The sequence below is a fragment of the Cucurbita pepo genome, chromosome 15 (assembly GCF_057944985.1).
Source record: "Cucurbita pepo subsp. pepo isolate OVF chromosome 15, ASM5794498v1, whole genome shotgun sequence".
NCBI lineage: Eukaryota > Viridiplantae > Streptophyta > Magnoliopsida > Cucurbitales > Cucurbitaceae > Cucurbita > Cucurbita pepo.
In genome coordinates this window covers 3,764,226-3,791,755 of record NC_141812.1, presented here as the reverse complement: position 1 = coordinate 3,791,755, position 27,530 = coordinate 3,764,226, and the positions used below count along the sequence as shown (strand labels likewise).

Genomic DNA, 27,530 nt, shown 5'->3' with positions numbered 1-27,530 from the left:
TTCGAACTTACAACCAAAAACTAGTTGACCAATTAAATTATGCTCAAGCTAACAACATCCATAACAACATCAACGGAACATCTTTAATTGATGGTTCCATCGAAGAACTCTGGAACTGACATTTAATAATGATTTCATTCTTAGAGAATGATCAAGTCAAGTTAAACATTTCAGCAGGTCAAGTTTAAACATTTCAGCAGGTCAACCTGTGTAATCAGAGAATAAAAATGGTAAATGATCAATTAAAATTAGAAAACGAGAGAAAAAGTGCCTCACTTATGCTTTTATTCAATACGAACGATCTTGCGATTCCAATATCTAAACTTGCAAATCTCATCAAAGAAATCATCTGCACTGCTATGGCTACTCTTCATTCGAAGAATTTTTATTACCATAGTCTTCAAATTCTTGCCATACTTAATCAACGATTCAAGAGTATTCATCTTCTGTTCGGCATTCAACGGCGATCTAACCGAAACCGATACTTCCTCCAAACACGAGATTACAAAATCTGGATCCACCTGAGTCCCAAAACAACATAATTTATAAGCCAAGAAATCCATCTCAAGAACAAGTTGCCTTAAATGGCAGTGATTCTACTTACATTTTTAAGGCTGTTCTTCTGGCAAAGTGCAGCAAACATGGCTCCATGAATGTCAAACTTTTGCAACTTTGGATGGTTATTGAAAAACTCAACAAAGTCAATCTCTGGGAAAGGTTCAAGTGCATCAAAGTCTCCAGTGAACTCAACTTTCATGTAAAGATGCTTCACCTCACTCCCTAATTCAAGCATTTTGCTTATTGCATCCCAACACCATTGAACTCCTCTTATGGACAATGACTCCAATGAAACCAGCTGATCAAAATCCACCATGTAAACTCTTCCTGCATCAAAGGTTTCCACACAAAATAAAGAACTAAGTTATCGTGATTAAGGGTGTAACTATCGTGATTAAAAGTGTAACTATCATGATTAAGGTGTAACGACCCAGACCCTCCACTAGTAGATAATTGTCATATTTGGACTTTTCCTTTCAGACTTTCCCTCAAGGTTTTTAAAATGCGTCTGCTAGAGAGAAATTTCCACACCCTTATAAAGAATGTTTTTTTGCTCTCTCCAACCGATAGGATCGCACAACAACGCACACACTCGATCTAGATGAATACAAAGAATAGAAGAAAGAATATTGGCTAAAGGTTTATATTGATGACTTCAGGTATGTACAACAAGAGAGAAAATAAGAGAGCAAGTAAGGAATACATTTCCATTGGTATGAGGCATTTTGGGGAAACCAAAAGCAAAGCAATGAGAGCTTATGCTCAAAGTGGACAATATCATACCATTGTAGAGATTCGTGATTCCTAACTGTGGGATCTCACAAAGGGCTTCTATTATCGAGTGTTATGAGCATAATTCGTGTACTTAGAAGATTTGTAGTTATGATGATTACCTGCATTGTTGGATATTGACAGACTTCTCAAGGAACTTGTCCCACAGGCTCTAATCCAGCTACAGCCTTGAACTTCAAGGAGTTGAATGTTAGGAGAATTGATCATAAGTGAGCAGTTTCCCAAGCCATAGAAATCCAGCTTACACTGCTCCAAATGCTTCAGTTCAATTGAAACTGAAGTAAGGCCTTCACAGCCAAGGAGCAATAAGTTGGATAGATTAGGACATGCACGAAGAGCCGTGTTCAAAGCAGGATCATCTAACTTAGCACCAACAATCTCAAGGTTTCTTAGCTTTTGAAACACATCCCACCTTGGTGAATGTGTCATTAAGACACCCCATAATTTAAGTGACTCCAAATTTGCTGCAGATTTAAGGCATTCTAACTTGGAATGGCTATCTTGACAAGCCTGAAGATCAACCAGATTGTCCATTCTTAGCTCGAGACGTTGAAGCGAAGGGCCGACACTAGACAGCCATGAAGCAAGACCAGCACCAGAAAATGGGCTATAAACAACAAGCTCCTCTAAGTGAACAATGGATGATATTATTCTCCAAATGATGATGTCGGGACTCAACCCACCTGAATGGTTGTCGAAGGAATTGCGAGGAAAATAGAGACTTCTAATGTATGGTGTTGAGTATTTCCATCGCTTAGATACACAGTTGCAGACTGCCACATCCCGAGCATTGCTCATATGTGACAAAATGTACTGAAAAATAGCATCCGGGAGTGAATCCATTCTGTGCGAACAAATATCAAACAGATTGTTATGAGAAAGAAGAACCATACGGAGCATCGATCACTCAAACTGACTGATTCAACAAAAGTTCATATCATTATCATTCTGTGAGAACAAATATCTGAAAGATTGTTATGAGAAGAAGAACCATACGGAGAATCGATCATTCAAACTGACTGACTCAACAAAAGTTCATATAATTCTGTGAGAACAAATATAAGACAGATTGTTATGAGAATAAGAACCATACGGAGAATCGATCATTCAAACTGACTGACTCAACAAAAGTTCATATAATTCTGTGAGAACAAATATAAGACAGATTGTTATGAGAATAAGAACCATACGGAGCATCGATCATTCAAACTGACTGACTCAACAAAAGTTCATATAATTCTGTGAGAACAAATATAAGACAGATTGTTATGAGAATAAGAACCATACGGAGCATCGATCATTCGGACTGACTGATTCAACAAAAGTAAATGTAGTTCAGCAAATTGTATGACCTATACTCAACAACTACAAAAAAAATGCATCCATGTTTTGTTTCAAATTCCTCAAAAAGTTGTTAGAATTGTAATCCGCCAGAGAACACATTCCCCTGATAAATCAGAATCTAGCAGATCTTGTGATGAAACGAACAATGCTATTATTGTAGATTGTTGACTAATAAAAAATTGGCGAGGAGATTAGTAGAAATCGCACAGTTCTTCAGCTGAAGGAATCAAAAGGAAAACAAAATCGAAATTCAAAACGAGATCCATGCAAGAACATCTTGAAAAGAGTTGAAAGGAAAACAAATGGCGCAGAGTTAGGAAACAAAAAAACACGAGAGAAAAAAAAAAACAGGAATCGAAGCAAAATGCATGAAATGAAAGAAGTAAAGAAGAAGGAATCCGGCATTAAGTTGCAGAGATTGAAGAAGGAGAAGGAGCTTACAATTATGGAGATGAAATTAGAGGGGAAAAAACAGGAAGAAGAGTGAAAATGGAGACGGATCTGAGGGATGGTGTTGGGAGCGGGCTTATAGAGAGACGTTTTGGGAGAGGAAAAAAAGAGGAGAGAGGGAGAGAGGGAGAGAGGGAGAGAGGGAGAGAGGGAGGTTTGGATTTTTCAAAATTTGAAAGCTTGGGACTTGGGAGGGACGATTACCTCTCTCTCTTCTTTTGGATTTCCCCTCTTTCTTTTTCCTATTTTTTTTAATATTAATTAATTAATAATATATTATATAAATAAAATTAGGACAGAGAATATAATCTTTTTCCCCGCTACATTTAATATAAATATATTTTTAACATATTAATATATATATATATATAAAAGTTTTTTTTTTTTTTTTTTTGTCGTATTCAAAAATAAATTAGTTAATTTTAAAATATTAGCGGTAATATTTAAATTAAAAAATTATTGGTAAGGATATGTTAGTAAAATATTTATTTATTTATTTATTATTTTGAAATATATTGATTTATTTATAATTTTAAATAATATGGTTAAATGTGAACTTAAAGGTTCATAAATTCATTTTATAATGGCGTTATAAAATTAATATAGCTGAAAACGGGAAAACAACATTTCTTATCAAAGTTTAGAAATAAATTTTGTTGTCCTATTCTAGCATCGAGACTACAACATAAATGTCGAAATATAACTGATGTGACGTGATTCCATTGCCTTCTTAGTTGATGTCATCATCCGTACCTGAGAGCTTTGGCTTTACTTGGGAAACATGGTTTATGGTGGGAACTAAGGGTGTACACCCAACCCGGAAATCCGAGAACCCAACCCGAAATATAAGGGTTGGGTTGGGTTTTGTTGGATTTCGAGTTTGGGTTGGGTCCATGTTTTTTTAACCTGATCTAATTTGGGTTGGGTTCGGGTACCAAAAGAAAATGATTGGGTCAACCCGGCCCAATCCGAAAATATTAAAAAAAAAAGAAAGAAATTAACATTTCATTTCAATCCACTACAATTCATTTTAATCCATTCCTCTACAATTCATTTCAATCCATTCCTCTCTCTACTGCAATCCATTCATCTATTTCTCTCCCTACCTCTCTACAATCCATTCATTCATTCCTCTCCCTACCTCTCTACTCTTACCATCTCCACAAAATACAAATTTCGCTAGATACTTAGTCTCCACAAGGAATTTGATCTCAATAGTATTCTCTCGCGTTCTTTGTCTTGTTTATTTCTCACGCACCGTCTTTCTCTCTTTAGTCTCCTGGAATGCTATAACGGGTAAACTTTTTCTCTTCTTGTTATATCCCCTTGCAAAAACTGATTGTATATTTAACCTTGATGCATTCTATGATAATCGTTCATATTGAGTTAAATGTTTGAATCATAATAGTTCTATTTTACTTTTTATAGATGGAAAACAATAGTGCAACAGGATGTGCAAGTAGCTCTAGTAATTATAATGCATCGAAACCACCATTGGCTACCAAATCTGAATTTAAGAAGAAGAAACCCAGTAAATCAACCGTGTGGGATTACTTTACAAGATTAGAGAACAATAATAAGAGGTGCAAGTGCAACTATTGTTCTAAGGAGTATGCTTGTGATACTAATTCTTGTGGAACTAGCACGTTATGGAAGCACTTAATAAATCAGTGTATGAAGTACACATATAAGGTGGAGGACAAAGGACAAACCACTCTAAGTTTTCAACGTTCAATAGATGGAAAGGGTGGTAGTAATATTGTTACTTCATTATTTAGTCAAACAAGATGTAGAGCAGCATGTGCCAAGATGATAATTATGGATGAATTATCATTTAAGTTTGTAGAGAAAGAGGGTTTCAAATTGTTTTGTAGTATTGCATGTCGTAAGTTTGACCCTCCGTCAAGAGTAACCATTGCTAGAGATATATTTCAGCTCTATCCAGAAGAAAAAAAGAACTTGAAAGATTTTTTAGTTCGTCATTCCCAGAGGGTTTGTCTTACCACTGACACATGGACTTCGTTGCAAAACATTAATTACATGGTAATCACCGCACATTTTATTGATTCAAAATGGAATTTGCATAAAAGAATTCTCAACTTTTGTCAAGTTGGTAACCACAAGGGACAGACTATTGGCAAGATTATTGAAAGTTGTTTATTGGAATGGAGAATCGATAAGGTTTTCTCTATTACAGTTGATAATGCAAGTTCCAATGATATAGCTATTTCATATATTATGAGAAGGCTTAGAAGTTGGAATTTACTTGCCTTAGATGGAGAAATATTACACATGAGGTGTTATGCTCACATAATTAATTTGATTGTGAATGAAGGGCTTAAAGAAATCCATGACTCCATTTCTAGTGTTCGCAATGTCGTAAGGTATGTTAGATCATCTCCCAAGAGATTGACAAAATTTAAAGATCGTGTTGAACAAGAAAAAATTAAATGTAAAACACTTGTTTGTTTGGATGTGGCGACTCGATGGAATTCCACTTATTTGATGCATGATCATGCCTTGAAATTTGAAAAAGCTTTCAAAGTATTAGAGGAAGAAGAATTAGATTATGTTATTATTTCAAAGAGGGGATCATGGAAACAAAAGAATAGGGCCACCAACCATTGATGATTGGAAAAATGTTGCAGTGTTTGTAAAGTTTTTTGAAGGTTTTCTATGATGTCACTGCGAAGATAAGTGGTTCTTTATATGTGACTTCTAATTCTTATTTTCATGAACTTTGGGGTATTCGAGAACTTTTAATTCGGTGGAGTACAAATGTGAACTCTGTTTTAAGTAACATGAGTTCAAATATGAAAGTTAAGTATGACAAATATTGGGGCTGAGTGGAAAGAATTTTGATATTCATAGCAGTGGTACTCGATCCTCTTACAAATTGGATTACATATTATTTTGCTTTTCGAATATTTATGAAGATGCTATGGTTAAAGTGACGGTGGATGACATAAAGAATTATTTAATTCGTTTGTATGATTACTACAAGTTTTATGATAATGCTCAAGATCACCATCAATCTGAATCAAGACTCACTTCTAAGTCCATGAATATGGAGATGGACACAATTGATGAAGAAAATTTGAGTGGTTCAATATTAGTATTATCAAGATACAAACAAAGAAGAGAAGAGCAACATTCACTCGAGTTAAAGAATGACGTTGATCAATATTTATCTGACCCTAATGAAGAACTTGATGATAATTTTGATGTTTTGGCATGGTGGAAAGCAAATGAGTTTAAGTATAGAGTTTTATCGAAAATTGCCCAAGATGTTTTGGCCGTTCCAGTGTCGACTGTATCTTCTGAATCAGCATTTAGTACGGGTGGGAGGATTCTTGATTCTTTTAGGAGTTCTTTGACACCTAAAACCGTGGAATCTCTCATATGTACACAAAATTGGATCAGTAGAAAATCTGTATGGTTAGATATTCCTCAACAATTTGAAGATTTGGAGATTTGTTCCAAGATTGAGACAGATAACTCCAAATCTATTTATTATCTATTTGTTAAGATATATTATGTATTGTTATATCATAATTTATATTTTATTTTTCAGATGATTTGAGACCTTCAAGTTCCACCAACGTCATGCAAGAATAATTATTTTTCAATGTAAGTAAAATATTTGAAGTTACACTATGCTTTATCTAAACAATCTTAAAACGTCTTAAAACGGTACTAACTTTCAAGATGCTATTTTTCTTTTGTAGGAATTAAGAATGCAAGAGAAGGTTGGATAATTTAAAATTTTTAAATATTTTGTTGAATGTTATAACTTTGGAATTAATTGATTGAATATTCTTTACATATTTATGGGTGAACTTTTAGGCATTTTGTTGATTATATATTGTGAATGTAGATAATTTAATTAGATGTGGTAACCTTAGAATTGATTTATTGCATATTCTTTATATATTTATAGGTGATAATATGGATGCAATAGAGAGTTTGATATTTTTGATCTACAACTTCGAGTAGTAATTGTTTTATCATTTTAGGTCATACAAATTAAATTTTTAAAGTTTTTTTTGGGCCAACCCGAACCCAACTCGAAAATAAAGGGTTGGGTTGGAAATTTTTTTGGGTTGGGTCAAAAAAATCCTCCAACCCAACCCAACCCGGACCATGTACACCCCTAGTGGGAACTACTTTTGGTGACTATTTCTTGGATTCTACTTTCTTTTTCGAGTAGCGCTGAATGCATAGTACTTCTTTATACCCAGTTCATGCACACATACATGAACCCATTAGGCGGCCTCATGTATGCATGCACATGCTCACGCTGCTAGAAACCAATAGAAATAAAGGAGCGCGTATGAACATGGTCGCCTGAATTTTCACTTAGGCCCGGTTGAGAATGTTTGAGTTGGCCTGAGGTTGTGATTAAGAAAAATCGTGTACAAATCAAAGTGAATGACCTTAGGGCCGTTAAAGAGACCAAGGATGGTTTTCTCTCCATGTTTTTGAATTGAAGTGAGACCTCTTAAAACTCAAGAACGAATTCACGACAATTTAGGTTTTAACCTCGTGTTTGGACAAATTTACGCATTTAGAGGTAGATTACCTATATTTTTGTAGGGGTCGAAGGCGAAAAATTTCCAGAACATATTCGCCCACTTCAGTTCATAATTATGAGTTACGGGTAAAAATTAAAAGAATCAATTCGAGTTATAGTGTAAAATTTGTCTACTATGATCATGTCCTTTGTGTTTCTTAGAACTTAAGGAGCAAGTTTGAAGAAGGGCATGAAGGTTAATAAGCTCGGGTTAAGGAGAATTATGAATTCAAACTATCGAGTAAGTTTTTTTTTTTTTTTTTTTTTTTACTGTTTTTTAGAAAATTCCTAAATTCACCATCGATACTCAATCTCATCGAGTAAGACCAAATGCTTTAGCGTCATTGTGACTAATAGAGAAATTTTGATGAAGGAAGTTCGAGCTCAGGGGTTTTGAAATGCGTGCCAATAAGTTGACTTTTTTTTATTGTAAAAACACAGAAGACCAAAGAATGAGCTTCACAGAGAAATTCGTCCCATAAGGTGTATGTCATTAGATTCGGTGGAAAGAAACGAAATTTTTTTCGAAAAGCTCGAGGCTTTATAGTCTTTAAAATACGAATGGTGTGTAACTCGTCTTCTCCAATCGGTCTTCACGTATAATGAATCATTAGAAATTGAACTAATTCCTAGACATTCATGGACGTTAGGACTAGAGATTTTGTGAAGAAACAAACTAATACGAGAGGAGCATTGTAAAGGGCTAGGAAACTCAAGTTTCAGGCGCTAGAGGTAGACCACGCACGTCTCCTTCCTGTCTAGAGGAAGAAAATAATGACCTGAGTGGTTCAATTGAACTAACCACGCCTTGATTTTTTTTGAACCCTTCTTGGTTTCTAGTCAAATGAACTCTCTTAGAATACGCACGTCTCCTTTTTATCTAGAGGAAGAAAATGATGATGTGGGTGGTTCAATTGAACCGACCACACCTTGATTCTTCTGAACCCTTCATTGTTTTTAGTCAAATTAACTCTCTTAATAATAAGATCTCACGAAAATTTCAATGGTTTTTAAAAGCTAACACAAAATGAGACCTACTTAAGAAAATTTGAAGGATTTGAGTTTGGGAAGAACTTGAACTGAGCCCTGAACGCGATAGAATCAGTAAGTAGCCATTTTAAACTTCTCTTAAGAATTACGGTAAAAATCATTTGGAAATGTCTTAGAAAGTTATGTTTACTCAACATTAAGAGGATATAGTAAGATTATGACCAGAACCACATGTTAAGAACTTAATTAGACGTTTTATAGTTGTCAACTTCTCCCTACCCGATAGTTATATGCAGTACGCCGTTATTGTTGCCTTTTGCTTACATACCCATATAACTCCAATTTCAATTTCTCAAATCTTGCTTTCAAAACTCTCTTTCGAAATCTCTCTACCCCCGTTTTCTAAAACTTTATTCTTGAACCGGGACCAGAGGCTCGAGCATACGTCGCTTGGCCATAGGCAACGCAAGAACGAATAAGCTTAATTAATTTGTTGCTGGAAAATGAGTGCCACACAATCGCACGTCCGCTACCATCCAAGTGCAATTCTGACAAGTAGTTACCTATTAAGGTCTAAAACTACGTAAATTATAAAATTAATCCAATGAACTTTGCAGCACATGAAATTGTAAAATATGATCTTATACTATGAATTCATGATGGGTGCTTAATTTGAAGGTTATAGGAGCATGTTTAGGGTATAAATCAACGATAAGGTTAAAAATGACGAAAATGCCCATATTATACCTTCAATGATATTTTATGGTCTTAATAAACTCCGAATGATAATGAAATTTTACCTAACACTTATTTATAATATTGTAAATGATTTAGGCATGGTTTTAAGAAGGTTAAGCATGAGAATAACATGAATGCTTTGGAATAGAGCCTTTGTAAACTATATAAAATGTTGTATGCTTAAAATGTGTTCATAACTTTCTACGATGGACTCGTTGGAGCCAAAATTATGAATCGATGACTTTTGCCTTAGCTCTGAGTAGACCAACCAAGTAAGTTAAAGGCCCAAAAAATGCATAATCATGACACTAAGCCTAATACGACGCCTAGATAGCTAGGTACCATTCTAGGTAAGAGATTCAAATTTGCTTTGTGTCATAAGTCACCCAAGGCCTCCTACCTATGCAGTACACTATTATCACATGTTTTTCTAGCCTCAGTTTGTGGGAGGGATGTCTCGCTCAGTTTTGTAGGATGTTAGACTCAAACTGTATTATAATGGATGGGAAATGTTAGGATTGTTATGAGCCGAATCCAAACATAGGTTTTTTTTAGGTTCATGATGTTTACCGACCATGTGATCTAGTAACCTCAAGATCAAGACTAGTGCTACATAATGTGCGTGGAAAATGAAGTAGACAACCTAATGAAATCCACTCTCCTTAAACCTATCCTAGGGCGAGGGACTACATAAGCACATAAGCTTGGGCTCAGGCAGGCTATTGATCAAAGCCTCAAAATCTAGAGCCCAGACAAAACCCGCATATTTATGTCTTACGATTAGGATTAGAATGTTGTACCTTAGCTTCGGCCATGTACATGATCAAAAGCCTACACCGAGTATTTTATACTCATCCTAGTTCTTTACAGTTTTTCAAGTAATGACTAGATGCTGGTTAAGGAAGGGAGCGGTCTGAAGAAGACGACCATGACATCGTACATTTAGGAGTCTCCTTCAACTTCATGTCTTTTGTCTTGGTCCCATATTTTGTAAATTGTTTCCCTTTTTGAATTTTGAACTTAAACTTATATTTTGTAAAGTAAATATATATAAGTATAAACTTTATGTATGTTTTATGTTTTATTTTTATTTCGAGTAGCTCAAATCAGTACAAAAATGCATCCATGTATGAGGTCCCCATTTTTTCATTCATAGCATAACGTTGACATCATTCCATTTTTCCTTTCATCCATGACATCGTACATATATGCATCATGTTTACATGGCAGTCATCATATGATCCATCACATAACTTTACATGGCAATCCATAACATGACGTATATAGTAATTCATTTCATTTACTACATGGCGTAATGAATATCACATGCATACATATGATAGCATCATATGCCATTACATAAACATATACACATAGCACAAACAATATGGTGCATGCAGGGACCATAGACATGAATCATCATACATCATTCAGCTACCTAACTCCAACAGTAAGGTCACCTACATGATGTCACTTACATGATTAGCTTAAGCTATTCTTACTAATTTGTTCTTAATAAAAGTTTGATTTTTTTATTTTAAATCTAAGTCAACCTATGTTAGTGGATTATATTAATTTCAAATTCAAACTTCGGCTAAACTGTTTCTTTAAATTTTACAATGGGTCGATGAAACCTAGACTTAGCTTGTAGTTTCCTCCAAACTTTAATATGTCATTCATCGAGATCACCTTCAAGCATACCTTGATCAGTTCCTTATATTCAATAAATAATCACATGATCGGATCATATCCTCTTATCAAAGCTAATGCGCTCAATTGAAAATGCTAAGGTACCAATACTAATGCTAGAAAACCTCAAATACTTAATTGAACCTTAATTTTCAACTTTTTCACTTCCCTCAAGGTGACTTGTTTTCTTCTTTTAACATTTTTTTAATGGTATCAAAGCTACACACCGAGCGGTGTGCTAGCGAGGACGCTAGGCCCCGAAGGGGGATGAATTGTGAGATCCCACATCGGTTGGAGAGGGGAACGAGTGCCAGTGAGAATGTTGGGCTCCGAAGGGGATGGATTGTGAGATCTCACATTGGTTGGAGAGGAGAATAAAATATACTTTATAAGGGTCTAGAAACCTCTCCCTAGCAGACGCATCTTAAAATCATGAGGCTGACGACGATACGTAGCATGTCAAAACGAACAATATCTACTAGCAATGGGCTTGAGTTGTTATATTAGATCTTCTCTAGAGCCCGTGACTGAGAGAGCACCCCGAGTTATACTAGATAGTGTAATGATTTATATGGACCGAAGAGAATAGGAACCAATGCTTCAAGTGCACCTAGCACCTCGAGTAAACCTTGATGGGTGACTTACACCCCTAGAAGGTGGTTAAATGAACTTATGGTTATGAGAGGCCAAATTTACTCAAGCCATGGAATTGATTTAACTCTAGAGCCCAAATAGAAGGCATAGTCTTAAGAAAACATTGATTAGGAGAAGTCTACTGATAGCCTACAAGTCATGCAGTTACAAGGAGACCATTAGATGTGTATCTTTTTAATTTTCAAGTTGTTTGAAATATAGATCACAATGTGGATTGACACGAATGAGTAACTTGAAATGTTCCCTTTTCTCTTTTTAGTGGGATGAAGAATCTCTGAAAGAATCTCTATTTCGACGAAGAATATCTCTTAATGTGAGGAATGAGGAGGGAACGAACACAAGTTTTTTCATGCCATCACAACCATTATCATGGAGGCAAGAAAAAAAATTCTAGTTAGGAAAGGGGAAAAAGGAAGGAAACTCTGGTATTGACATAGAGGCACGACCCCTATCTCCCATTGCTGGAAGCTTTAGCCTCGAGTAATAGAAAAACGTGATATTATTTGTTGGATATGTCATACGATTGAAATATGTCAAAAAAAAAAAAAAAAAAAAAAAAAAAAAAAAACTTAAGGAGAGAGATTCCTCAATCAAAATTTTCAATTTTTTTATTTTTGTTGAAAAAATAATATACATCTAGTAAGTATTTATAGTAGAGTAACAAATTTTCCCAACTTTCTCCACAAATTAGCCATTAAGCTAACTTAAAGTTATTAACTAGTCGAATTTTCAAATTAAAATAATTTTGGCTTTGATTTTAATGTTTTCCAAATCATCTTTCTTAAAACATTTCAATTCTACGACAAATTTTTTTTTAAAAAAAATTAAAACTGAGTTTTCATCCTTTTATATAACATTTAAGGATAAACATTTAAGTTTTATACTTCATTTTTAAATACCAAATGATTATCCAATCCAGTGGGTTGTTGGATCGGTTACCAAGGCAATCCCAATAGAGTTTACAACCCAACCAACTCAACCCTATATTTTTGAAGTTAAGTTAAGTGGTCCGGTTTTTTTTTTTTTTTTTTTTTTTTTTTTTTTTTTTTTAATTATTAAAAATATTATACTTATCCCACCCTACATGTTATATTAATAATTAAAATTTCATAAATTTCAATATCAAACATTTACAAGTTACAACACATCACAATGCATCATCACTAAGGTTGAATAATCTTAATTTTTTAAAATGATAAGATAAGTTGAATTGTAACCCGATTTTTGAATGGGTTGAAGTGACCAAGTCAAAAAAATGTCAATTTGCAGATGAACCAAATTTTTAGTTTTTAAAAATTCAACCCAACTCAAATTGAAAGAAAAAAAAAATCGAACATAATTCAAATTTGGTTAGGATTAGATAGTCCAAATTAGTCAAGTTATCGGATCATATAAACCACCCCCTGATATAAACCCTGGGCTACTTAATGATCAAATTTGTTCCTACACAACCATTTTTCAAATCAAAATATACACCAACTTCAGTTTCTATGGCCTAAAACTATAGAAAAGTAGACCTTGCAAGGCTAATATTAGGAGTACATCTGTACATGCACATTCTTCGCAATTAGTACTTGATGCTTCTACAATTTTTTTCCCCCATTTGTATTGACCAAAAAGCTTACAGAGACTGCAATTTTCCAAGAGATACAAGACATTCAAATGCTGGGAAAATGAAACTTACCTCATCTAGGTTCTTTTTCTCCAATTGATGAGGTAAAAAATTGGAGCCCTGTCTGTAAATGTTCTTCGGCCATTGTTGAAAGAAGGTTCCTGCTTCCAGGCAGGCCCAAGAAGCCACGATGCTGCTACCCCACCTAGAAATCCTCCGAGCTGACATATCAATGGAACAAAATCAGCACCACAACAACATTGCTCATACAACCATCTTTGCAACATTTGACAGTTGAATGCTTGAAATGAAGAATCGTTTGAATCCATAATTCTTCACATTTTACTCGGATCAATTAAATTTAGAAATGTCTGCACAAATCACTCCAATACTTAATAAGAGGTTTCATATGGAAATGGTTAGGTTTATTTAAAACAAGAGATTTTATTGGAACATCATTGTAACTATTTTAAAGGTTTCATCTTACCTCTTTAGTGCAAAGTATCATTAACGAAGTTAAAATGGTGACAATTTCATAGCTTAGGAGGGTAAATGCTCAAAATGAAAGAAGATATAATTATAACAAGCTAATAGTACAAAAGTCAATTTTGCATTTACTCCTTCAAGTTTATGCTGCACTATTCCTGAAAAAATTCAGATCTTAAGACTTTTAAAGATGTTGAAAACGGCACATCCAAATATCCTCCCCCTAATTGTGATTTTATTACCACCGTTATTGCAACGGCAATAACAGCCCACTGTTCTCGCTAGCGTGGACACCGGGCGGTGTGCCAGCGAGGACGTTGAGCCTCGAAGGAGGGTGGACATGGGCAGGTTTGTCAGCAAGGATGCTGGACCCTGAAAGGAATGGATTGTGAGATCCCACATCGATTGCAGAGAATAACGAATGCCACAAGGACACTGGGCACCAAAGGGAGGTGGATTGTGAGATCCCACATCGATTGGAGAGAAGAACGAATGCCAGCAAAGACGCTGGGACCTGAAGGGGGGTGGATTGTGAGATTCCACATCGATTGGAGATAAGAATAAATGCCAGCGAGGACACTGGACACCGAAGAGGGTGGATTGTGAGATCTCACATCGATTGGAGAGAAGAACGAATACTAGCGATGACTCTGGGCCCCGAAGGGGGGAGGGAGGGGGGGGGGGGGGGTTTGAGATAACGAGTGCCAGCGAGGATGCTGAGTCTCAAAGGGGGGTGGATTATGAGATCCCACATCGGTTGGAGAGGAGAACAAAGCATTCTTTATAAGGGTGTGGAAAACTCTCCCTAGTAGATGCGTTTTAAGAACCTTGAGGAGAAGCCTGAGAGGGAAAACTCAAAAAAGACAATATCTGCTAGTAGTGGGCTTGGCTATTACAGCTATCTTAAACTAAGATTAAGAAAGAAATTTCCGTCTTGCAATTGGTTGACTTGGAAGTTCCTCAGAAAGTATTCAACCCAAACAAATCAGAAGGTCAAGTCAATAGATACCAACGGAAATTGCAGGTATAAATGCAGTTTTTCCTGCATAATTATTCTCCTTTCTAAAGCTGTATTAGGTACCTCAATATAAGAAAGCACACTAAAAAATCTTGCAACATCAAAGAAAAGATTACAATATAACAATAGCCTTTGGAGAGGGCTCTCTCTCTCCCATAATACACCCACTTTGGATGGACCACTCAAAATATGATCTCATTTCCTCCACTTAACTGCTTAGCTAATTACCACTCTACCCTTGCTCATATCCCAATAATATTAGTAATATTACCAATATATTCATTTTACCAATATTTCCATCATGTAATTGGTTGACTTTAAAATTTCTCAGAAGAAAATATTCATTCCAAATAAATCACAAGCGGTCAAGTCAACAGATAATAAGGGAAATTGCAGGTACTTCAAATGCAATTTTTCCTGCATAATCATACTCCATTCTAAAGCTATGTTCCACATGCACCCATATAAACCCGCCTATTATACTCTTTTCCTCAACTAGAGAGAAAAGTACAAAATAATATGTAAAAATTTACATTGCTTTTGTAGCAGCATAGTTTCAATTTTATAAAATAATAAAATAAGAAGTAGCAAGTCATTTTAAAAAAAAAAAAAACTGAATTATTTTGTTAAAGAAAAGAGACATTGTATATTATCTTATTTTCTCTGTCCAGGGATTAGCTTAAGTTAGCATATCTTGTCTCCAAGACCCAACCCAAGAGGAGTGAGAATGAAGGAGGCAAACAAAACTCGTGAAAGTGCTCTAAGAGGAGTGAGCATGAGAGAGGTGAGCAACTCTCGCGGAAGTGCTCCAAGAGGAGTGAGTACGAGAGAGGGGCGCAACACCCCTAGAAGTGTTCTAAGAGGAGTGAGCACGAAAGGCGTAACACCTGTGGAAGTGCTCCAAGAGAAGTGAGCACCAGAGAGGCGAGAAACGCCCATGGAAGTGCTCTAAGAAAGTGGGAACGAGAAAAGAGAGCAACGCTCGTGGAAGTGCTTCAACAGAGTGAGCATGAGATAAGCAAGCAACTTTTGTAGAAGTGCTCCAAGGGGATAGCAGGTATGAGATTTGTGCTCTCACGACTTCAATAGAGACAAATGTGCCAACAAAAAGACTTCATAGCTTACTACTTCATGAGCTAGTATTCAAGATAAGAATGAATGATATCTATTACTCAGTTTGAGGGTGAGTGTCAAAGGATTAGAAGTTAGAGATATTTGTAGTTGATCTCCCCCATTTATCTCTATTGTTATCTATTGTTACCTAATATTTAGGGATGAATTTATTTAGATTTGTTATTACCTCGTATCTAGGGATTGAGTTAGATTTATTATTACAGTAGAGATTGAGTTAAATTTATGGTTACCTAGCACCTAAGAATTGAGTTGTATTAAGATAGCCTTTCTATAGTATAAAAGCCACAACTCAACAACTAAAATATCACTCGTTCTTTCGAGATTTGAGGTTCAAGTTCTCATCTCCAAATTTGTTGTACTACAAAAAAAAAAAAAAAAAAAAAAAAAAAAAAAAAAAAAGTGGTTATTTTATTTTTCATTCAGCTAAAAAATATAACTAGATCTTTATATTAAGATAATTCACTGTTCAAGAAGAAGGAATAAAATGTTGATCTTTTAACCATTGAATTCTTCACCCCATCTTCAATCGTTTCAAGACTAAATTTCTCTCAATTACTGTTGATCATTCCTTAACAACCAAACCAACACTTCATAACCTTTTGCTTACGTCATTACAAAGGTGAAATTATCAAACTGGCCGGTTGTATTGCATGCTGAATCTCAGCTCTTTCTCTCATTACTCACTTTTTTTTTTTTCTTTTTGTATGACTAGACAACTCGAATGAAAAACTAACAAGACAAATCATAAACTTGGTCCCATAAAGTTTATGATTTGTGGTAATATCCTGATTGCAAGTTCAGGTTTGTGAAGTATTTGGCCCCATAAAGTTGGTCAAACATGGCGGATATTATTGACAGGGGATACTTGTTACGTACTATCACCTTGTTTTAAGTTCTATAGTCGATGCACAGACGTAGTGTCCCATTTTTCTCCTTCTAAAATAACAATGGCCACATATGACACCTTTACGGGGAAACTAAACACTGCAGTCAATAACTTAGTCTAATTGCTTTCTTAGTTTGGCTGAAGCTGGTGAAGCCATCTGATATGCGTTTTTTGCTGGGTTTGACCCCTAGTAAGAGCTTAATTTCGTGATCAATGCCACGATGAGAGGGAAACATCTTTGGTAAGCTATCTTGCATTATATCAACATAGTTGTGCAAGACATCTTTGATTTCACTTGGGACAGGTTCTGTATTTGTTACATCTTTTACCATCGATATGGCCATGAATGTGGGCGCTTTTTAGACGAGCTCTTTGTTTGATTGTAATACGAAAATCATTTTTATCTACTCAACTGTTTGATGCTTGCAAAGATCACTGTGGGATTGCAATTGGTAATTACTACGCACTTCGCTAGTGGCATTGGGACGACTTTGTGTTCTAGAAGAAAATTCATGCCAAGTACCACGTTGAAGTCATCCATAAGAACCACATCGAAAACCATCTCTCCTGACCAAGCCCCCAACCTTAAAGAGACTCTCTTGGATACTCATGATGGGTAGGGCCTCTAAGTTAAAGAGATTTCATTTTTCCAGTCTCTTTCTATCTTGAGTTCCAATCTACGGGCTTCTTAGTCAGAGATGAAGTTGTGAGTCGCACCTGAGCCCACTAAATTGCTCTTACTAGGCCAAGAATGGATTATTGCATCGAACATCAGTCCCTTCTCGAATACTTCTTTTGGATCGACTTTCTTTAATATGGTTGATAAAAATTTCAACACTCCCATTCTTAAAGAGTGTCGTGGTCCTCTTCCTTTTCTACCACTAGTTTGGCTTTTGGGTCATAACCTCCTTGTACTAAGGCTTGAAGTGCCCTGAGGGCAGCTCAATGACGAAAAGCATAGAGTCTATAGGGTCCCTTACATAGAAGACATTGTAAACTAAGTTATTTGATAGTTCCTTGTTTGTGCTATCATTCCTCTAACCCATAGGTTTGTTTGTGCTATCATTCCTCTAACCCATAGGTTTGAAAGGTCTATTCTCGATGTTTTGGGATGATGTATGTTTCCTTTGAAAGCCCGCTTCACCAACAAAGTTCAGGAGTCTCTCTACGGCAGCAAATGCAACGGCAAGATCTTGATTATTGTGTTCGTAAATTTTGTTCTTGCCCATGGTTGCATTTCCTCGACAAAACTGAATACTTTGTCTTTCTCTAACATATCCTTGATATCCAGCATCAAAGCAGAGAATTGCTTGACATAGTCTATTATTCCCCAGTGTGTTTTAAGTTCTCATAATTTTCGCCTCGCTATGAATTCGACATTTTCAAAGGAGAACTGAGTTCTCACCTCTTTCTCGAGGTTTTCCCATGAACTAATAGTGGTAGATATCGTTGGGACCAATGTTTGACATGCTCAGGTGCGTATTTTAGATGTGGCCAAGAGGGCCACATGGCAAATAATTACCCTTGAAGGACCATGAGGGAGGTGGGAATCAACCCTCAAGTTTGAGTAGTGTCAGGGCTTCTACCCAAACTTGCCAGCAGGGGAGAGCACACAATACCACTAGCCGAGATGCTTAATTTTATCGCAGTGGTGACAAGTACCCTATCAATACTTAGGCACCTTGCCTCGGTACATTTTTAGTTAGGTTCTACTCCCTCTTTTATTTCAGCATCTTTTGGGCTTTGGGTTAGAACTATTGAATGAATGAGGTATGACTGAAGCCAAATGAAGCAATTGAATGAATGAAGTCTAAAGCTTCTCAGCCTCCAATTATTGAATATTTCCAGACTTAGGTTTTGCACGAGATGCTGAGGCAGTTTACTAATGGTTAAACAATATCAAGCAATCTTTATGACAACCAGACATTTTCTAATTCCAGCTAACTAACAAAAAAAAAAAAAAAATGTTTTCATTTATTGACAAGCAGTAACAGTATAGTAGTCTTCAATGGAGAAATAAATAAATGAATAAATATTGTCTACTCTCAAACTTACATGTCCCCAGTTATCGATGCCTCTAGACATTATCCCAATAGCCTGCAAGCCAAATGATCATGGAAATTATTCTCCTAATAACAGACACAAGAAGTTAAATAGAAACTAACAGATTAACGTTACAGAATAGTAATTATAGATGCAATTCCAGGTTCTCGTAAAGGTTGCCAACCAATCCCCATGGTAGAAGTAAACTTATCAGGTACACTGATCAGTATTCTGAACGACCATGTGATAGTTTATTTTCACTATTCTTACCATAACATGATAATTTGAAAACCATAAAAAAATTAATAATAATAATCTGACAAAAGAGAAGGAAATTGGAAAACACACCATATTTAAGATTATTATATGAGCAATGTGCTGCAGATCTTCGTTGCCTCTACCGACCAGTTTTCTATGTCTCACAACAAATGCAGCAAAGGATCCTACCTGAATCAGAAGTTTAAAAATTAAAATACTTAGGAACAAATAAAGAGCCAACCATTCATCAAAATAACTTAAACGTAACAAGTATAGCCTTTTTTCTCCCACGTCAGCAATATGTAGCCGTCTATGACGAAACTTTTTTTTCTTTTTGATAAATAACAAAGCTTTTATAAGAATGAATGAAAGAGGTACAAGAGTGTACACAAAACAAGCTCACAATAGCCCTATTCCCCCGTAGGGGTATTTTAGTGATAGGTTCTATAGGAACTGGACGATCCTATTTGGTCAAATACCTAGCGACAAACTCCTATCTTCCTTTCATTACAGTATTTCTGAACAAGTTACCGGATAACAACCCTAAGGGTTTTCTTATTGATGATAGTGACGATATGGATGATAGTGGCAATATTGATGATAGTGGTGATATTGATGATAGTGACGATATCGACCGTGACCTTGATACGGAGCTGGAGCTTCTAACTATGATGAATGCGCTGCTAACTATGGATATGATGCCGGAAATAGACCGATTTTATATCACCCTTCAATTCGAATTAGCAAAACCAATGTCTCCTTGCATAATATGGATTCCAAACATTCATGATCTGGATGTGAATGAAAAATTAAAGGAAACTACAAAAATAGGCTCTAGTCAATAGATAGACCTAACGAATGCTAGCAACATACAGTGTTGCAAGTCTAAATTAGCTTGTTGTTTTTCTTATTAATTTCTAGAGAATTGTGTGTCTAAATACCCTAGATACTAGGTAACAGTATGTCCAAATAAATTCCTAGATACTAGGTAGCTAAATCTAAATAATAATCCATAGATATTAGGTAAGTAAATCTAAATAAATCCAATAAAACAAATAACGAGGTCAACTGCTTCACTTATTTAATGAGATTACACAAATATCCTTCGACACTCCTACTCAAGCAAAGTAATAGATATCAATTATTCTCAGCTTGGATACTAACTCATAAATTACACAAATATCTTCTAACCTAAGGTTAATCCTTCGACATGTAGTCTCTCATATAAGGCCTTTCTTATGATGGGACTTATTGCTTGATCAACTAGGCACCTACTATTCTCTGGTAAGTCACCCATTCTTGCCACAGACTTAAAAGTTCTACAGGTAGGGAGCTTCAAGGCCACACCTTAGAGTATGGTTCTGGAAGTAAAATATGCAATTAATCAAAATTTTCAAAGCAGAAGCTAAGGCTTGCAGTTTCTCACGTTCAGATAAACCTTTAGAGAAGCAGCGGGAGTGAACTTTATAGAAGACCGTAAATGAAGAACTCGATTGACAAAAAAATAAAAAAGTAAAAAAGAAAGAAAAAACCCAACATCCTGATATAAGGAAAAAATCCATAACTACTATCACAATCTTTTTTTTTTTCTTTTTCTGTCATACTTGTTGGCAAAAGTCAAGTATGCAAATGAAAAGTCATACCAATCCAAAGATTGCTCCTGATGCACCAACCGAGGGTGCCTTGCAGAACCAATAACTCATGGATGAACCTGATTTTCTTGAAATGATCGAGTCAAAAAGGTATTCAATAATATCATGGCTATTTTATTGAGATTACGAGTTGTACTTGCAATTGCCGAGGCAAAGTACACTGCAAGAAATCTCCGAGTGCCAGAGATTTTCTCCACTGCAGGACCAATAGAATGTAAAGAATAACAATTAACCTGCAACAAAAACTTTCAAGTGTTGATTTCCAGTAATTAAAGAAGACAAAAATAATGCAACAGATGCCACAAAATATTAGAACCATATACCATCAAATGCGCAATATTTGCATGCAAAAAAGAAGACGTGACCAACCTCCATAACTGTCCTCGATCTATTAGAGCATTTATCTGCAAATTATAAGTGAATCATGCAGTAAACGTCCGACAAACACAGTCACAAAATTACATGCCAAACATGATATCTGCAGTAACTGATTATCACCTTAGATCCCCATAGGAGTAACTTTCCTTCTGATGCAACTTGAGCCAGAAAAGCTCTGCAGAAAAAACGCACCACATGTTTAACAGATAAGATAAACAGGAATCAGAAGAATAAAAGAAAAGTTATACATCAGAGGACATGATCGTAGGAGCTGTATCAAAGAGAAAATGGCTAACTAACTGTAAAACTCACAAAATATTAACACCAAGAAGAATATTGGTCCATCTTCGATCGTTTTGTGGATTTCTATTTGATGTTTTCCAGTGAGATGTCCCCTCATTTTTTAAGCTACTCCCAGTATCCCCGCCACCAAAGAAATATAAACAAGCAGCATGAGTGAATGATAAGATATCCTTAGATACTTCAAGAAAATTTAATCCTGGAAAATGGAGAGCTCTTGAACACCATGCACTCTTCAATTTAGAAGGGACTTCAATAAGAGGAGCAAGTTTCTGCCGGAAAAGAAATAGAGCATGACAATAAAATATTATTAATCACAAAGTAGTATTATGCTTCAACCAGTATAAAAAATGGAGTTAAGAAGTACAGAACCAAGATTCACCAATTAAATAATCAAAGAAACTGAAAAAAATGTGTTAAGATCATTACAGAAACTATTTAAAATAGCCAATACACATTGAATAGCTTTGTAGAAACATTTTAATCCAAGTATAATCAAATAAGGCCTTTGTATGCACAAAAATATTTATTTGAAGGAAAGCTATGTTGACCAAAAATTAAGATTACACTGTGTAATACAGAGCAATATAAGAAATTAAAGATATTAAAATGAGATGCTTTTCATAGATATATAAAGAAATTTTAAATGTACGGTTTATTAGGGGTTTACCAGACAAAAGAAAAGCCATTAGAGTTAATTACAAAGGAAGAATATGTGAGAGTACTAGTAAGGGATATTGGGAATATTAATAGGATAGTAGTAAGGGCAGGGCATATGGGTAATTAGCTAGTGTTGACTTGGTTATAAATAAGGAGAGTTAGGGACCTTAAAGAGGGGATTTTTTTGGTGCGAGGGTACATTGTGGGATTTGGGAGAGAGATAGACCCCTTGAAAGGTTATTGAAATTGTAATTCTTCATGATATTCCAATGTAGTAATCTTCATCGTTTTGTTATATTTTTGTGCTTGGATACCTATCAAATTGGTATTGGCATTCATCCGGGGGAGATTGGAAAAAAAATGGCTCAAAAAAATTAAAAGAGAGGATGGATGGTATCGGAAGAGACATTGATGAGATCAATGGTATGTTGCATTCCTGAATCTAAGTATCGAGGGATTGACGGCGGGAATTCATGAGAACCAACAATCAGGGGAAGAAAAACAAAAAACCCATGTGGCAACAGTCAAATCCGAAATTTCCAAAGGTAAGTTTGAGATCACATCCTCCTCCGTGAATGGTTCTTCACAAAAATTGAAAGGCAAGGGGGGAGAAGGGGAAGTGAGTGGTCTGTAAAGCTCCAATGAATGCAAGTCTCAATAGAAGAAGGAAGAGACTGAGGGGAAACGTTGAAAAAATGTCAACAGGAATTGATTTGAATCGACGATTAGCAACAACCATGAACCGAAGATTTCAAGCATTTGCAGGCGGGGACGAAAGGTGGTTGGACAGCAGAGAGCATACTAGAGGACATCAATTGAGTTGCGAGGGAAAACTGATTGTATATGTCTAGAGGTATTTAGGTATAAGGAATTCATTGGCACGCGCAAGAACTATCAACATACCTATTAAACTCCAATCTAGCTGTACATGCAATAATTACTCGATTGCAGGTCAATCACAACCATCCCAAAGGTAATATAAGCTAACATGCTTCTGTTAGCAGCCATTCATCCCAAGTTCCATTTTTAGACTATAGAAAACCTATGTATTTATCTCACCTTCCTAAGCAGCTTTGAGTATTGAAGTTTTTCTCTCCAAATTGTTTCCTCTTTAAAGATAATGTATTGAAGAAGGCACTTACAGTTGCGAGAATTTTTATGACTCCTCAAATCATTAAGAGAGCAATGTCTTCAAAGTCATCTAATATCTTCAACTCCACAAGAGTATCCTACTTTTCTTAGAAATAAAAACAAATAAATAAATCAATTACCATGTTTCTGTTCAACTCCTTAAGATAAACTTTCAAGAGCTCTAATTCTGTCATAAAATCATGTCCCGGTTAGCCTTGAAGTTGATGATATCCTAAAAAAGATTCCACATCGGTTGGAGAGGGAAACGAAGCATTCCTTATAATGGTATAGAAACATCTCCCTACCATATGCATTTTAAAACCTGGAGGGAAAGCCCAAAGAGGACAATATCTACTGGCGGTGGACTTGGGCTGTTATAAATGGTATTAGAGTCAGACATCGTATGTTGTGCCAGCGAAGACGCTGGTTCCCCAAGGGGGTGGATTGTGAGATCCCACATCGGTTGGAGAGGGAAACGAAGCATTCCTTATAAGAGTGTGGAAACCTCTCCCTACCACATGTATTTTAAAACCTTGAGGGAAAGCCCAAAGAGGATAATATTTATTAGCGGTGGGCTTGGGTTGTGTCCACTTGTTCCACATAATTTCAAATTTAAATGGTAGAGGCACCCATGTGAAGGACCAATGCATAAAATCATAGATCCTCCTAGGGTAAAAAAGCAAAATACGTTTTTCATTTTTTAAATACTAGACTACGGAAAAAGAACTATATAATACTTTACCTACAAGCAAAACCCAAACTGTTCAAAATCAAGAAAAGTAAACATCAATAAAACTGAAGTTATTAAAGCTCGTGGAGATGTATTAAACTATATAAGGCTCACCTCCATAGCATTACTATAACTAATATCTATCTTCAACACTTCTCATGCCGTATTACAACAACAAAACACACAAACTAGTGGCTAGATTGCCAACCTTCCACAAAATTCTGGATTAATAAATAGACATTCCCCAAACATCCTAGTCAACAGTCCTTGCAATCGCACCCAATGTTTTAAAATGCTATTGAGGCTAAGCATTTAGGCACACCTCGAGGCAATACTCAAACTTTTAACCTTGATACTTAAACCTCCTTTGAACCATAAGAGGCTTACGCCTCTATGAAATCCATTGAGCCTTAAAGTCTTATGACTCGTGCAATGATGAGAAGAATAATATTAATTTGCCTCTGTAACAACCCAAGCCCACCACTAGCAGATATTGTCCTCTTCGGGCTTTCCATTTCAGAGAGAGGTTTCCACACCCTTGTAAGGAATTCTTTGTTCCCCTCTCTTCGTTCCCCTCTCCATCCGATGTGGGATCTCACAATCCATCCTCCTCGGGGGCCCAACGTCCTCACTAGCACACGACCTGGTGTCTGGCTCTAATACCATTTGTAACCACCCGAGTCGACCACTAGATATTGTGCTCTTTGGGCTTTCCATTTCGAGCTTCCCCTCAAGGTTTTAAAACGCGTCTACTAGGGAGAGAATTTCACACCCTTGTAATGAATGCCCCGTTCTCCTCTCTTTGTTCCCTTCTCCAATCGATGCAGGATCTCACAGCCTCATTCTTCAAAGATATGAAGGTTTGAGTTGTGAGAGTTCGAATTATTACTACTTTTCTATTGTGACATTAAAAGCATTGAAAAAAAAAATTATGGGACAACTTGATCCTATTAATGACAATAGTAGTGATGTTAAAGATGTCATAGACTTTTTTTTAAGTGGCAATTGTCAGGGGTAATTTTTTATACTTCTATTTGACTGTTATGTTTTAAATACTCAGGTCATACCAAGTGAGTATTTGTAAAATATTTTTAATCAAATTCGAGGCTTAAGGTTTACACTGCTTCGAGGCTTATACCTAACTTCTTCAGGAGGAAAAGCCTGAAGGTTGCCTCTAGCCTTTTAAACATTGATTACACTGTAAACTGTAAATAGGTCCTCCAATATCTCTCATCACCCCAACTTTACTATGAAACACGTTGATCACTTGCTTATGCACTTCCCTTTAGCTTACACCTGATGAAATTTTCTGTCCAAGATTCCACCCTTTCTTGGCTTGCCCATGACATTCTTGGTATCTTTCATAAGGTTCTAAGTGTTCTCAAAGGGATGCTAAAACTAAGATCCTTCAGTGGAACGTTTTTAAGGCCCTTAGTTTACTTCGAACCAACTTATAGAACAACAATTGGAGGCCTGGAGATGGCTCATAGGGGGTTAAAAGATTACAACTAATACAAACTTTTGTGTTCTATCAAAATAATAATAAGAAGAACAATTGCAGCAAATGATCCTCCAAACTTTTACAGGGCATTAATCCTCCAAACTTTTTATCCACATTCATGTAAACCACTGGCCTATGAAACACAGATAGCCACAAGCAAGGTCAACAAATAGAGAGAAACAAAATCCGAGAAATTTGCATCATCCACGAAACAGATTACAAAGTATTCCGATAAGATCGCCTCTCTCAACAGTTAACAGTATAACAGTTCAAACCATACAAAATTCGAATCCCGAAACGATTGCACAAATAAATGGCAGAAGATCAAAATTCGAATCATCACAATTGAGCTATTGGATATAGAAACTGAAAATTGAAAAGTAGAGAGAAAAGAGAGAGAACCTTATCGAACGAATGGAGAGCGAAGGTAAGGCTAATGTGATGAGTAATACGGCGGCGGAGAGAGTGGGTGAGACGGAGAGAAGTGGCAGTCGCGAAGAGATCAAGAGGGCCGGCCGTGGGTTCAAGGAACAAAGGGAAGCCCAACGGTCCGGCACCGGAACTTCCCACCATCCTTCACGGTGCTGCTAACTACTACGTGTCAGGTTGTCTGTATCTGTATCAAATTGATATAATGGGAAGAAGCAAACTTGTAATTTAAGGACAATAGGATTCTATATGAACTTATTTTATTTTAAAATTTTTGAATAATTATTATTTTACATTATATTTAAATTTACCCAAAATAAATTGAGTTTACAAGATAAGTTATTATATTATTAACTTTTTTTAATATAATTATGCCATCTTTGAAATTTTAAAATTCAAAATCGAGACCGACTAAAAAAGTAAAACCGTATTACTAAGGTTTAAACCTGCACAGAAAGAGTTGTTCTAGCAATCGATTCATCCTCTTGGCTAGCAAAGGTACGACACCGTTTGGTAGTAATCATTTGTGTGCATCAAGGTGTTTCCTGGCTCGTTAGTCTTCTCTTCCATGGCGTTATCTACATTGTACAGTGCCATGAGTCTCGACGAGGTAGTTGTCGGCGTTGTGCTCGTTGTGAGGTAACTCAACAGTCTTTTTTTTTTGCAGGAAGAGAAAACGAAAAGTGCAATATTATTTTTCCCTATGTATCATATTCTTTTTCTTTGAAGGTCGTTGGCGTGTTTTTTGTGTAATTACGATAATGAGAGTGAGATGTAAATGTAATAGCTCAGATCCACCGCTAGCGGAGATTATCCTCTTTGAGTTGGCGTGTTCTTTGTGTAATTACGATAATGAGAGTGACAATGTAAATGTAATGGCTCAGATCCACTGCTAGCGGATATTATTCTCTTTGAGCTTTCCCTTTTCCCCTCGAGGCTTTAAAACGCGTCTTCTAGGGGAAGGTTGAGGCTTTAAAACGCGTCTTCTAGGGGAAGGTTGAGGCTTTAAAACGCGTCTTCTAGGGGAATGTTTTCACACCCTTATAAATGGTGTTTTGTTCTCCTCCCCAACCAATGCGGGACATCACAATCCACCTCCCTTCGGGGCCCAGTGTCCTCACTGGCACTCTTTCCTTCCTCCAATTGATATGGGATCGCCACCAAATTCACCCCCCTTCGGGGTCCAGCGTCCTTACTGGCACACCGCCTCATGCCTACTCCCTTCAAGGAACAGCGAGAAAGCTGGCACATCGTCCGGAACCTGGCTCTGATACCATTTGTAACGGCCCAGATCCACTGCTAGTAGATATTGTCCTCTTTGAACTTTCCCTTCCGGGCTTCCTCTTAAGGCTTTAAAACGTGTCGTATTTTGTTCTCCTCCCCACCAATGTGTGACATGACAAACAATGCTAGAAATTTTCTAATTATGCATTTATTTAAAAATAATTTGGGGTCGATGGAATAAATTAATGTATTATTTAATAACGTGTCAAAATATGAGTAGAAATACATACCATAGTAAAA

At 36.2% G+C, this 27,530-nt stretch overlaps 2 protein-coding genes across 4 annotated transcripts; both read right to left on the bottom strand.

Annotated features, from left to right (window-relative positions):
• Positions 1-258: 258 nt before the first annotated feature.
• Positions 259-3,317, bottom strand: LOC111811934 (F-box protein At1g10780). 3 transcript variants are annotated; one of them, XM_087117866.1, is made up of 5 exons: positions 3,136-3,310; positions 2,034-2,266; positions 1,452-1,957; positions 605-885; positions 259-521 (listed from the first exon to the last, which is right to left on the bottom strand). In XM_087117866.1, exons 3-5 carry the CDS (start codon positions 1,882-1,884, stop codon positions 285-287), a joined length of 951 nt encoding a protein of 316 aa, XP_086973992.1. In that variant the 5' UTR covers positions 1,885-1,957; positions 2,034-2,266; positions 3,136-3,310; the 3' UTR covers positions 259-284. The 3 variants fall into 3 exon arrangements, with proteins under 3 accessions (XP_086973992.1, XP_086973991.1, XP_023554775.2); XM_087117865.1 differs by having other exon boundaries at positions 1,452-2,266; positions 3,136-3,317; XM_023699007.2 differs by having other exon boundaries at positions 1,452-2,194; positions 3,136-3,315.
• Positions 3,318-13,216: 9,899 nt separating this feature from the next.
• Positions 13,217-26,227, bottom strand: RBL10 (RHOMBOID-like protein 10). Its single transcript, XM_023655983.2, has 9 exons — positions 25,980-26,227; positions 21,568-21,827; positions 21,376-21,430; positions 21,201-21,281; positions 21,014-21,110; positions 20,869-20,936; positions 19,316-19,414; positions 18,980-19,021; positions 13,217-13,621 (listed from the first exon to the last, which is right to left on the bottom strand). Exons 1-9 carry the CDS (start codon positions 26,148-26,150, stop codon positions 13,478-13,480), a joined length of 1,017 nt encoding a protein of 338 aa, XP_023511751.2. The 5' UTR covers positions 26,151-26,227; the 3' UTR covers positions 13,217-13,477.
• Between the last annotated feature and the right edge of the window lie 1,303 nt (positions 26,228-27,530).

Bases quoted from the DNA above. Each gene is read 5' to 3' on its own strand.
- LOC111811934 (XM_087117865.1), bottom strand. From the start codon at position 2,250: ATGCTCCGTATGGTTCTTCTTTCTCATAACAATCTGTTTGATATTTGT. The intron at 886-1,451 runs GTAATCATCATA...CCTTTGATGCAG, and splicing joins GTCAATATCCAACAATGCAG to GAAGAGTTTACATGGTGGAT. The intron at 522-604 runs GTAAGTAGAATC...TTTGGGACTCAG, and splicing joins AGAAGAACAGCCTTAAAAAT to GTGGATCCAGATTTTGTAAT.
- RBL10 (XM_023655983.2), bottom strand. From the start codon at position 26,150: ATGGTGGGAAGTTCCGGTGCCGGACCGTTGGGCTTCCCTTTGTTCCTT. The intron at 21,431-21,567 runs GTGAGTTTTACA...TTTTTTCTGCAG, and splicing joins CTTCTTGGTGTTAATATTTT to AGCTTTTCTGGCTCAAGTTG. The intron at 21,111-21,200 runs GTATATGGTTCT...TTTTTGTTGCAG, and splicing joins CAAATATTGCGCATTTGATG to GTTAATTGTTATTCTTTACA.